At 48.0% G+C, this 13,890-nt stretch overlaps 1 protein-coding gene across 4 annotated transcripts in view; it reads right to left on the minus strand.

Moving 5' to 3' along the window:
- EFR3B (EFR3 homolog B) overlaps positions 1–13,890 on the minus strand; it is an 87,137-nt gene that overhangs the window by 40,393 nt on the left and 32,854 nt on the right. For 3 of the 4 annotated variants that reach the window (XM_082357430.1, XM_082357429.1, XM_082357427.1), the window contains exons 2-3: positions 10,681–10,757; positions 9,527–9,654 (exon numbers count right to left, since the gene is read on the minus strand). In XM_082357430.1, coding sequence (XP_082213556.1) covers positions 9,527–9,654; positions 10,681–10,757 — 205 coding nt within the window. The remainder of the gene's footprint in view (positions 1–9,526; positions 9,655–10,680; positions 10,758–13,890) is intronic. The other variant, XM_082357428.1, reaches the window with a different exon arrangement.

A 13,890-nucleotide genomic window follows, 5' to 3' on the forward strand; every position in this document is an offset into this window, starting at 1 on the left:
GTCAGAGAATTACTCAATCAAAGTCAAGACGTGTTTGTTGACGCTGTCCTCGTCAGTGCAGGGGTGTAAGGATGAAGAAGTCCTTTAACTTAAGGAGTCTAGAGTGGGAGGGATAAGATAAATACACAGATATCTCCTCTAAAGGGAAAATAAGAAATGTTACCAAAAAAATGACATCCCACGAGGGTTCCAAAGAAGGAAAGAGGCTCTAGTGGGGAGGAAGCAAAGAACTTAATGAAGAAAGTTTATGAAGAATCTGAAATGGGCCTGAGGACCAGCCAACTGCAAATGTTAAGGAACATAAAATTGCAATTTTTGTATTTGAAGACCTCAGGAGTTCTATAATGAAGTACTACTCAAACAATATGGTTGACAGAGTTACCATGTTTGGATGACACTCAGCTTGCCCAGGGAGCATTTTTACCTCATGGAGAATAAGACAGGCACAGAATGAAAATTCTTTTCTCCTTATGAAGAAGGTGCTCTGTGTCAATTCTAAGTCTCTAACTACTTAATTATTCTAAAGACTAAAACCTGAGTGAATGTTTTCACAAACTAGGAACACACGACATCCAATGGTGAAGAGCTGCCCATCCCATTTTTTGACAACCAAATGAACACCTCTTTATATTTCAAGCAAACCCTAATAACCTCTATCCTTTATTCACAACTCTACTTTTAGAAGCAGCAAAAAAGAGAGCTGAACCTTCTCCTACCTGCCAGCCCTTCAACCACATGAAAACAACAATCTCATTTACCATGTTCTTCTCTTCTCCATGCTAAAAATACCCAACCCTGGGAATTCCCTGGTGATCCAGTGGTTAGGACTCTGCGCTTTCACTGCTGATGGCCCGGGATCAATCCCTGGTTGGGGAACTAAGACTCCCACAAGTCTTGCAGCGCGGCCAAAAAAATAAAATAAATAAAAAATAAAAATGCCCAATCCTTTCCAGACTAGCCTTTGCAGGACAACCCCCAATTACTGTCTTCTTCAATGCCTCTCTTAAATCCCAAAAAAAAGGTCACAAATCAAATTCCTACTGAGAATCAGGAATACACATCTAAGCTCAAACCCAACATTCGTTCCACGATAGTGACATAATGAGCATATGGTCAGGTAAGGCACATCATGAAAGATACATCCCCTACTTACCAAGCATTTGCATTCTAAAGAAAGTAAGGCAGACATTCATAGAGAAAGGTTATCTTTTAACTTCTAATACGGGAGACTTTGCAAAACTATTCTGGTTACAATCTTTACAGTTTTCATTAAGGAGTTAGGTGTCTGGGGCAGAATGCTAAATGTCTCCCCTGGAATCTATTTTTGCCCTTTTCACTAGTCATTTAGAAGTTTAGCTGAGCTGTGGCTGCTCGCTGGGAACATTTCCCAGCCTCTCCTGCTGCTAGGTGAGGCCGCATGACTTACATGTTGCCATTAAAATGAGAGGGAGTGATGCAAGCAACGTCAGCACTGCTTGCTTAAAAGACAGGATTATCCTCCGGGTCCTCTCTTCCCTCTTCCTGCTGGCTGCAGAGTGGCAGCAAATGGATGGCCAGAGGTGAAAGCCCCGGATGACCTCACAGAGCAGAGCCCACCAACCCAGACTGGACTATTGCATGAGAGAGAGAAAAAATATTTCCATATTGCTGGAGCCACTGTATTTTCAAGTCTCTTTATACCCTAAATAACACAAGTATCTGATAATCAGGTTTAGGAGTCTTTAGAAACTTGAGGGCATAAATAAAAGTGAATCCTGAGCAATCCAAAGCAACTCAAGGGACTGCCCTCACAGGAAAGAGAAGTAAGGGCTGAACATGACTCCATCCTGCAAGAGGGGAGATCAGGCAGACTCCATGTACTCGGAGTGTGGCTCGTGTGCCCATTACAGGGTGGTGATCCCTCTACTCATAGAGCCATGTGGAACACAGGAAGTACTTCCTGATGCAAACAAAATGCAAGCAAGGTAGAGTGAGTGGAGAACTCCAAACCTACCTGGGTGCTAAGGAGTCAGGCTGATGCCTCTTAAGTCAAAGCAAGTAGCAAAAGTCCTCCTTTTAAGAAGCTGCCTAGAGGGACTTCCTTGGTGGTCCAGTGGTTAAGAATCCGCCTTCCAATGCAGGGCACACTGGTTCGATCCCTAGTCTGGTAACTAAGATCCCACGTACTGCAGGCAACTAAGCCCTCATGCTGCAGCTACTGAGCCCACGCGCCACAACAAAAGACCCTGCATGCCATAACGAAGATCCCGTGTGCCACAACTAAGACCCGAAGCAGTCAAAAAAAAAAATACAAATTAAAAAAAAAAAAAAAAAGAAGCTGCCTAGTGTCAGGTTTATATGCCTTGTATATAACAGGGGATGAATTAAAAGATTTATTCTTTGTTTTGATCCAAATCATATCTCTTTGAAGGTTAGGCAGATAGTACAAAACTCTTGATTAGCTAGTCTTTGTTTTAAAACAGAGTTTGGTTAAATAAAAAGAATGCACAGGAAGCATGACTATAGGATGATTTCTGAAGATACTACAAAACCACAACACAAAGCTCCACAAAGCTCTCGTGGCAGCCACTCAGTTTCAGACATTGTGCATCTGAACTGCCTCACACATAAGCCAGCTTTGCAAATCCATGTGTATAAAAGTAACAGCAGTCATGACGTTTTCTAAATGTCCTTTTTTAAAGACATCAGTCACCATTTCTTCAGTACCCTTGCCCTAACTTCTTTACCAAACAACCATAAGTAAAACAGCCTCTCTACTCTGAAATTTTCCTTCTCACTTTCGTAAAATGTTTATTTCTTTTATCTATCTGAACTGAGTCAGCTATTATTATTGTTTAATATTATTAAATATCATTAAATAGCTGTCTCGGGGCACATTCACAAATGGATCTGGTCATGCTCTTATCTACAGAGCGTCTTTCAAATACAAAGGCAGCATTGGGTGCTTGGGCTCCTTTGGTGAACTGGAGCCACGTTCCTCCTGCTCTGGAGGGCCCGCTGGTCCTCGATAGCCTTGCCCTTCACAGGATGTCACCGCCACAGTTCAGGATACCTGTCGTGCCTTGCAGACCCAGGCCTGGCATGTTCCGGGTCCACTGTATAGGCCGTGAAGCAGACTGATTCCTGCAGGGTTGGGGAAGCAGCCTGGGCCGGGGCCCTTCCAAAGGGACAGGTTTTCCCTGCAGAGAAACCTGGACACATTCTGGCAACGAAACATGGCGGATAGGAAATGGGAGCAGGCAGCATGGAATTCTCTTCTTCTATGAATCATCCCAGCATCCTTCTGCATGAAGGGTTTCACCATTATTTTATAGAGTTTAAATGAGGGAAAGGAAGGGGCGGGGTGGGGTTTGGCAAGAGAAGAAACCAGAAGGCCTCCCAAACCCCAGAGCTTAGATTGCTGCTTTTCCCTTTCCTGTAAAAAAATTCCCAGAAAATCCTGATAAGGAAAACCATCCTTTGCTAGCCAGAAAAAAAAAAAAAATTGGCTACTGACCAGGAGTGGAAATTTTGATGGAAAGTGAAAATTATGGTAGAAGTGAAACAGAAAATTAAAAAAGTTTAAGGCCTAGTTCTCTGAATACACACTCCTTCAATCCCCATCTTTGATCCCAACAGTAAGGATGGAAGGATTATAATTGCGAACTTGAACTTTTCAAAGTATCTTAGAAGATTAGAAGTCAATGGGCTTTGGAACCTCCTGCTCGCTGCGTTGGTCCTATCTTATCATAACCTTCCTGGGTACATCTTATCCATTAAGTCTATACTTTCAAAGGGAATAGAGCACGGGCTTCTCAGGGTAATGTCCACTTAACAGGACTGGGGCCAAATAGGTTAGTCTCAGCAGAGATCTGTTCTGGGCTTGGTATCCTGAAAGGAGTCCAGTGTAATAATAGGTCTGAGAAACTGGCCTGGGCTTCCCTGGTGGCGCAGTGGTTAAGAATCTGCCTGCCAGGCTTCCCTGGTGGCGCAGTGGTTGAGAATCTGCCTGCCAATGCAGGGGACATGGGTTCGAGCCCTGGTCTGGGAAGATCCCACATGCCGCGGAGCAACTAGGCCCATGAGCCACAACTACTGAGCCTGCGTGTCTGGAGCATGTGCTCTGCAACAAGAGAGGCTGCGATAGTGAGAGGCCCGCGCACCGCGATTAAGAGTGGCCCCCGCTTGCCGCAACTAGAGAAAGCCCTTGCACAGAAACGAAGACCCAACACAGCCATAAATAAATTTTTTAAAAAATAAATAAATAAAAAGTTAAATGTTATTTTAAAAAAAAAAAAAAAGAATCTGCCTGCCAATGCGGGGAACATGGGTTCAAGCCCTGGTCCGGGAAGATCCCACATGCCGCGGAGCAACTAAGCCCGTGCGCCACAACTACTGAGCCTGCGCTCTAGAGCCCGCGAGCCACAACTACTGAAGCCCGCGCACCTAGAGCCCGTGCTCCGCAACAAGAGAAGCCACCGCAATGAGAAGCCCGCGCATCACAATGAAGGGTAGCCCCCGCTCGCTGCAACTAGAAAAGCCCGCGTGCAGCAACGAAGACCCAACACAGCCAAAAATAAATTAAATTAAAAAAAAAAAAAAAAGAAAAAAGAAACTGGCCTGACTGGGTAGTTGGAACAGGATGGGGAAGAAAGGAGCTGGTGAGGACCAGCCCACCACAGGGGCCCAAGGGAGAAGGCAAGAGCAGGGCACGGACCACAGCAGCAGGTGATGACCAAGGATCTTGGATCCACTAGTAGGGCTTCCCAGTAGGTGAAGAAGGCAGAACTCAAGGAATCTGGAATGGATTGGGGTTCACAGGCAGCAACTGAGGTCAGGAGAGGCTACTCAGCAGGTTATAACAACAGGAACTCAGGGTCATGGGCCAACCAAAGCAGAAGGTGAGTTATAACAAGTGAGGAAAATACACAGGGGGCCTGGTGCTTAGGAGTGAGGCAGGAAATACCTTGAATTGAATTTCAGAACAGGCAGCTGCTTCTGCTTGAACACCTTCCACTCAGTCAGGAGTGGGCTTAGGAGCCTCCAGGAAAGGAGGAACTGGCAGTCAAAGTCTGAGAACCAGACTTGGTTGGAGAGGAAAGCAGATCTAGGGTCAGAGATGGGAACCAGCACACAGAGAGAGGGGGCAGCTTTAGCAGGGCCAGTCATTGCCCAAGAATCACTCAAAGAGCCTTGACAAAGAACCTCTTATTCTAGGCAGTCTGAATGTATTTAGTCATGTCCCCACTGCTGGACAGAAACTTCTGGGTTTTAGGAGCCGGAAGTAGGGGTTGACCTCAGCCAAGGGAGGGAAGGATGAACCTCCTCATCTAGTAGGAACCTGTGACATCTCTGTCTGAAGGGTCAGCTCCGTCCTCCAACCAGGTTCAGGGTCCTTCTGGGGACAGTGTGTCTCTTGGGAGCCCCACCAGGTCAGCTCCAGGGTCAGTCTCCACAGGGAGTAGCCCACCCCTCTTTGGCATGGGCATCTCCATCCTCCAGGCACTGGGGAACCTGACAGATTCTAATGTGGCCTTCTGAACATGGTCATTGCTCCATGGTCATTGTCAGCTGACCCTGAATCTCACCCAGCACCGCCGTTACCTCCCTTGCTCTCCAGTTTCTAGGGGTGTTCTAGCAGTTGGGCTGAACTGGAAGGAGAAAAATATGAAGAATTCTCACTTTTTGCTGCTCTGCACATCACTGCCCATTATGGCCCACACTGAGGAGCAATACCTTGAAATTCGTATCTTATCCTCTCTCTGCCCACATTTGGTTATCACCCTTGATGCTAAACACATACGAGCAGAGGAGGGTGGATCTGCCACTGGGTCCAACACCCAAGGTTCACGTCCACATGGTCAAACCATAAACACAGACACCTGCACGATGGTAGGGAGACAGCTCCTCGGACTGTCTGCAGGTAAATATTTTGCTCTTCCAAAGCTGCCATCAGTGATTAGGACAATGATGATGAATGTGGCATTGGGTAAGGAAAGACGGGGAGGGAGAGGAGAGAGAACAGGAGAACAGATCTAACAGATTTTTCTTCTCCGAATGTTTGTGATTAGAGCCCCCAGTGAGGCCGTCAAGGCTTTAAATACTTAGATGCTGCAATGGCTATTTTTAACAGAACGATACCAATTTTGAGTTGCAGTTCTAAGGGCAGTGGAATGTTTCTAAGTGGCTCTGCTGGCTACAGGACATTTTTTACTGAGAGAACCATCGCTGCAGAGAGGGCAGGAAAAATTAGTATTAAATGTTTAATGGTATTGCTTGCATATTAGTTTCAGGTTCAGTCTAGGATAAAGTCATTTTTACTTGCTTGAGCCTGCTTTATAAAATGTCAAGGCGATTTATATAATCAGCATGTTCATTATATTCATGCCCTTTTTCCTGAGCGTGTAACCTAATTTTATTATAGAAAGGGATCATAGAAATGAATTGTTTCCGGTCTTGCTTTTATACCAGGGATAGCTTGATGTAAGCGTGGCTGGTGGCTCCTGTGGAGGTGTGGACCTCTATACGCTGTCAGCACAATGCAGATCTTTACACTCTGGTTCTCACTCCACCTTCCTCACCAGCAGGAAGGGACCCTGGAGGGTGATGGGGCTGATGGATGGTAGTAGTGGGGGAAAGAGCGTCCAGGGGAGAGATCACTGCAAAGGCTCAGAGGCCAGAAAGCCAGGGGGGATCGTCAGCTAGTCCAGCTAGTAGTGTGGGGCAGGTGTGGCAGCTGTGGCAGGTGTGGCTGGGTTAAAGGTAAGTTGGGGGCAGGTAGTGGAGGAGCCCAGAAATCAAGCTGAGACCTTGGATTGTACGCTAAAGAAGCCAGGAAAGTATAGCTTGGTCTGTGTTTTGAAGATCATAGTGTTGATCTGGAAGGGCCAGTACAGGAAAGATGGGAAGGAGGGAGACAATTTTCAAGGCCACTGCCATAATCCGGAGCCTGCATCAGGAGAAAGGTAGGAGCAGAGGAAAGTAGAGGATGGACATAAAAGGCTTCATAGAGAACAGAACCAATGGGACTTAGGAACAACTGCCCTAGATCTACCCTTCCCTTTGCTCCAACAGCCGTGCCACCAGGGACATCTTAAAGCTCTCTTTACATCCAGCCCCACTCCAGATTGTGGCATGACGGTAGCGTAAAAAATATGGTATGTCCTGCCATTGACTTTTTTCATTGAAGAAGTAATACATGCTCAATAGAGAATATTTAGGAAACACAAAAATGTAGATAGAAACCAAAAACCCCAGCCACATTGTTCACAAAATATTGAGTACTCAATATTTTGGCATATTTATTTTTACTGTATTTTCCAGGCATTGAGATTTATTATTGTTTTTAACTTGATTTAAGTACTGTGTATATAAGTATGTATTCTATTTTTCATTTACTTATGGCATTTTCCATATTATGTGGAAAGTATGTTTATAAACATCATTTTTATTGACTAGGTAACATTTCCTGAAGCGATAAACACCATAATTTACTATTCTCCTCTAGTTGGGCATTTAAGTTACTTCCATCTTTTCAATATTATAAAAATTACCATAATGAACATCTCTGTATGTAAAGTTAGATTATAGATAAGATTGATAAGGTGGGATAGATGAATAGAAATGGAATTACTGGATCAAAGGGCATAAGTGTTTTTGAAGCTCTTGACATATATTTCAAAATTACTTTCTAGAAAGCTTCAACCAATTTGCACTCATTCTAGAAAAGTATGAAAATGCCTCTCATTTTGCCATCCCTGGGTTAACACTGGAAATTATATATACTTTTTTAAAAAAAATCAATTTGATAAGTGAAGGTGGTATCTTAGTATTTCAATCTACATATTTGGCTGTTAAATCTATTGATCAGGGACTTCCTTGGTGGCGCAGTGGTTAAGAATCTGCCTGATGCAGGCGACACGGGTTCGAGCCCTGGTCTGGGAAGATCCCACATGCGGTGGAGCAACTAAGCCCGTGCGCCACAACTACTGAGCCTGCGCTCTAGAGCTTGCGAGCCACAACTACTGAGCCCACGTGCCACAATTACTGAAGCCTGCGCGCCTAGAGCCTGTGCTCCACAACAGAAGAAGCCACCGCAATGAGAAGCCCGCATACTGCAACAAAGAGTAGCCCCCGCTTGCCACAACTAGAGAAAGCCCGCACGCAGCAAAGAAGACCCCATACAGCCAAAAATAAATAAAATAAATTAATTAATTTTAAAAAAATCTATTGATCAGTCATTTTCTTTAAGATTCCTCTCTCTTCTAAACGCAGCAAGTCCTTCCCTCCTAGAAGATAGATAAATACTTCACTTAAGTGTATTTTTTTTTAAATCAAGTTACATAACTTTTTTTTTTAATATTTATTTATTTATTTGGCTGCGTTGGGTCTTTGCTGCGGCACTCGGGATCTTCGTTGTGCCATGTGGGATTTTTCGTTGCGGCGTGTGGGTTCCAGACTGCGTGGGCTCTGTAGTTTGCGGCATGCCGGCTCTCTAGTTGAGGCGCATGAGCTCAGTAGTTGTGGCACACGGGCTTAGCTGCCCTGTGCCATGTGGGATCTTAGTTTCCCCACCAGGGATCGAACCCACGTCTCCTGCATTGGAAGGCAGATTCTTTACAACTGGACCACCAGGGAAGTCCCTAAGTGTTTTTTTAAGGGACAAATTACCCCTAACCTTGCTTTCCCACTAGAATGTAGATGGTTCCTCCTTGCTTTTTTTAAAAAAATTTATTTATTTTTGGCCACACCACACGGCATGCGGGATCTTAGTTCCCCCACCAGGGATGGAATCCGTGCCCCCTGCAGTGGTAGGGCGGCGTCTTAACCACTGGACCACCAGGGAAGTCCCTCCTTGCTTTTTAAGAGAGTAAGCTGAATGAGGCAGGGTGGGTTTGATGAGAATAACGGCACATTCTGTGTTCAACGGTGTATGAGGGCTTCTGGAGCCCTCCATGGGGGTAAATGGAGGTTAACGGAGGTGCTCCTAGGAAGCCAACACCCGCTTCTTCCCAAATCTTGGCAACAGCGTCATATTTTACCCTTTGGAAAAGCACAGGGAACCCACTCCTCACTCCCAGTCCCCATCTTCTCAGGCTGTTCAGCAATCCAGTCTATTATCATTTCTTAAAAGGACGCTGGGACTTCCCTGGTGGCGCAGTGATTGAGAATCCGCCTGCCAATACAGGAGACACAGGTTCCATCCCTGGTCCGGGAAGATCCCACATGTCGCAGAGCAACTAAGCCCATGCACCACAACTACTGAGCCTGCGCTCTAGAGCCCACGAGCCACAACTCCTGAGCCTGCGTGCCACAACTACTGAAGCCCGTGCACCTAGAGCCCGCGTTCCAAAACAAGAGAAGCCATCACAATGAGAAGCTCGTGCACCGCAACAAAGAGTAGCCCCTGCTCACAGCAACTAGAGAAAGCCCGTGCACATCAAAGAAACCCAAAGCAGCCAAAAATAAATAAATAAAAGGACCCTATGTTTTGCCCTGAAAATATATAGTTTCTGCAAATCTCTCTCCACCCTCCCATACTACTTACCCATATCGATGACGACCCACGTCACGGATGAGCCTCTCAGAGAGGTAGGCGCCAATGCGATCGAGCTTTTCTGGAGCTGACAGGGCGTAGAAGGTTAGCTTCTCCATGTTGGTCTTCACCAGGCCATCCTGTAAAAGACAGATCATCCTCACTGTGGCCATGCAATAGCTAGAAGAGTTCAAGTCTAAAGGTAAATGGTCATTCAACTTAATCAACATTTACCAGAGTGCCAATCATGTATGCGACACACACATGTGGGTTTTGGGGATCTAGAGATGATTAAAACATAGACCCTGCTCTCCAGGAACTCACAACTTCACCCAAAGTGTGCTAGCTATAAGCAAAAATAGTCAGTGATATAAATGTACATATGTGTGTGCATGTGTACACTATATGTATTTACATATGTATATGTGTATGTACATGAAGGTATATATGTGTGTGTGTATATGTGTGTATATGAATGGATGACAAGTCTTCAATGAAAACAATGCAGAATTAAAACGTATTGGATAGCCAACATCGAGAAGTGAACAGGAAGAAGGCAGCTCTGCAGCTTTCAGGGAATTGTCCAGAGGATGCTGGAAATGTGACCCTCCACTGCCTATCAAGAAGAGGTCATTGATTTCCAGAAAAGAAGTCAAGTACATCAGACCCTTTCCGAAACCACATAACCCATAATGCAGCCTGACCGTAGAGTGGCAGCTTGGAAACCAAGAAGCCAGGTGTCCCCTGTGCCCACCTGACACCTGGCAGATACCAGAGGGAGCGTGGAGAAGACACGAGCTCCAGAGCCAAAACCCAAGAAGGGAAATTCTCACACCTGACAACAGGGAAATAGTACCATTCAGAGTTAGCGGCTCAAGGAACTATCACCCAGAGAGACATGAGTGAAGAAAATGCTCAGCAGTGGCCAGAAGCACCGAGCACACCAACACACACTTCCAGAGCCCTCTACAGATCCTGCCTTCAGAGGGGTCCAAAGCTCCTCAGCCTTCAGGCTCCCAGCTGCCTCTGGTCACCGATGGGGCCGTGGCTGTGGTTTCGGTGTGTCTGAGTGAGCCCCGGGGCCTGCCTTCCCTTGGAGCAGCCCCCAGGGCCCTGGATGGGGTGAGGTGGTGAGAGGCGTGCTGGCGGCAGGAGACGTGACCCACCTCGGGATCCTCAGGGAAGATGTTGTCCACCAGCCTTTTGTACCTGGGGCGCAGGGCACCGCAGCAGCCGCACACACCTGCAACGGCAACGAGAAACACCGGGGAGCTAAGCCTCCTGGTTAGGCTGAGGGGACCATGTTGGGCGGTTTGTGAGAAACCAGACCCAGGCTGGAACAGAAGGGTCCCTCCCTTAGAGCGCCAGGGCCTCGGTCCTTCCCACTGCTTCCCCAGCCCCAGCCCCACTCCAAGACGTCTGCCTTTTCCGCTGGGTGTCTTTGCTTGGAAATCAGGCATAGGTGCCAGCTGACCAGCACCTGTTCAGGAAGCCAAGCCATAGAACACACACATGTGTGCACACATGTGTGCACACACGCACACGCACACGCACAAACACACACTCCCACACACCCACTCTCACACCCACACACACTCACACCCACACACAACCACACTCCCACACACACTCACTCCCACACATGCATGCACACACACACCCCACCCCCACACACAACCACACCCACTCAGACCCACTCACACTCCCACACACCTCACACACCCACACACATTCACTATCACACACACTCACACTCACCCACACCCACACCCACATACACACACACACTCTCACACACACCCCACCCCCACACAACCGCACCCGCACTCACACACACACACACACTCCCCCACCCCCCACACACACACCCACACTCCCCCACACACTCACACACCCACACACACTCCCACACACACCCACTCTCTCACACACATACCCACACTCACTCTCTCTCACACACACCCATACACACTCACACTCTCTCTCTCACACACACCCACACACACACACACTCTCTCTCTCTCTGGGACAAGACTATAAAACTGTCTCCTGCAGCCCAAGACTCTTCCCCAGTGTCCTGGAAGATGGACACATCTCCCATCTTCGCTTGGAAGAGCGGTTGCTGCACCTACCCTGCCCCCTCGCTTGATCCCCACTTCTGTTCTACTCTGGTCCTCAATCTCCTTTACCATCCTCTCTCTTGGGGCCATTTCCATTATAGAATGTTATGTGAAACTATGATAAATTAACACTGACATTAATTATTAACATTTGAAAATGCATCTTTAATGCAGCGTGACTGCAGTGTTTGAAAGCCTTGGTGTTTGAGAGTTGGAGGGCTTCGGGGGGCCACCAGTCGGTGGTTCTCACCACTAGTCCTCCCCCACCCCAGGAGGTTCTCACTAGTCTGGGGCAAAATGAAAAAAACTAAGAATAATGTACTACGTTTTCAGAAAGCTGAAGACTGACATGAGCTCCCTCTTTGTATTTTGGTGCTGTGAAATGACAGTGTTAGGAAATCAGTGATAATAAAACAAACCTTGGGAAAATAAAAAGTTGATGAGTCTAGGTCCCACCGTAAAAAAATTTCAGTTGGAACCACTGATCTCCTCCCTTCCTCCTGACACAGACGCCTCCCCTGGCACATCCCAGCCACACCCTCCCTGCACTGGGGAGGGGAGAGGATGGCAGGGAAGGGCCTGGGAAAGTACGCCCCCAGCAAAAAATAATTGCCTCCTCATTCTACCAATTAACGCTTAAATCTGTTTGTACAAATGCTTTACTTGAAATGCAAATGTGCCCTGGAAGGATCAAGCCTATGGGTCATTCAGAAAAGAATGAATTACTTTAGTGGGAATTACTTAAATCACACAAAGAGCCACAAAGAGCTTTACAGCGGCGAGCACGGCGCCTCTCCGGGACCAGGATGGGGAGGGCGTGAGGGCGGCACCACCAGGAGGAGAAAGGAACCGCGATCTGGGCTCCAGGGGAGACTCGGTTGTTAGGGGATGGGCGTGTCCTTGGAGAAGCCAAGGGGCACCCTGAGGACAGGATATCAGATTTGCGATATCCAGGCACTACTGGGATCCCTGTGTGCCCCCAGCCTCCCACCCCCCCGGGCACAGGGAGGATTGTGGACCTAATCCTCGGCTGCAAACCGGACTCTGGGTTCGGTCTCTCTGGGCTGGGCTGGCACTGGCGTCTCCCCATCTCCTCCCTGCCTCTGCCTGGGAGAAGGTGTCCGGGCTCCAGCTGGCTGGCATCCAGGGCTATTTCTTGTGACAGGACAGGTCCCTGGGGCCCCTGGCCTCAAGGCCCAGGATTTAAACCTGCCCTCCTGCCCTCTCTCTGCCCACTGTGGCTGTCGGCACGCTCCTTCCCAGGATGCCCAGTGGCACGTGCCCTACATGCTCCCTAAAACAGGAACACTGGCCCTTTGCATTTTAAGGGAGTGAGAACTAGAGACAATGAGAAATTAGGGCCCCCAAACCCCAATGTCAGTCCCTTCTTCAAACCTTTCTGAAGGGCCCGCGAGCTGGGACCTGCCCTGGACAGAGGACGAGCTCATGGTCGTTAGAAACCCCAACTTGTTGAGAAAGCACAAGCCCATTTTGGGTACTCAGGGTAGAAACCTCTGTGCAGGGGCTCCCCATCCCAGCACAGAGGCCACGACGCAGGGCCTCCGTGGGAACCCATTGCATTCGAGGCCCAGGCGTTCTCCCGCCTGTGGGGAGAGGTGAGAAGGCCAGAGAGCAAGAGATGGGAGCAGGTGCCCCTATCAGCAGAGCTGCACTGCTTTCGGGTGCTTCCTGACCTACACCCTGGCGGTTCCTTCTAGTCTGTTCTTTCTTTCCAACCTCCTCAGACCCTTGGAGGGCAGCAGCATGGGTTTCGAATCAAATCCTGGCACTGCTGCTTCCTAGATGTGTGGTGTTGGGCAGGTAATGACATTCTGTGTGTGCGGTGTCCTGGGCTTAGCACACGGGGCTGCTGTGAGGCCACAGCGAGTTTATGCAGCAAAGCACTCAGAGCAGGGCCGGCCTGCTAGCACCCAGTGCAGGTCCCCGCCAGCTGCTCTCCCCTCTGCATTCCCCAGCCCAGGGCAGCTGAGCCCTTCCCGAACTGCTAGCTGGTCGGTGCTGGCTGGTACATCTTAGTGTGGCTTCCCCACTGACCACTTACTCAGCTATGGTGAGCAAGGTCAAGGGGCAGCTGAAGGCCTAAGAAGGAAGAATCCCAGAACGTTTCCAGAAGATCAAACTTCACTAGCCTGTGGGTCTGAAATGATAATCTGACCTCAACCTCCAGTCACTGCCTGGCCACCTTCTCAAAGCCAGCATCCCTGAACTTTCCTGCCTCAGCATCAGCTCCACAAA

Source organism: Balaenoptera borealis, assembly GCF_965194805.1.
Source record: "Balaenoptera borealis genome assembly, chromosome: 15".
NCBI lineage: Eukaryota > Metazoa > Chordata > Mammalia > Artiodactyla > Balaenopteridae > Balaenoptera > Balaenoptera borealis.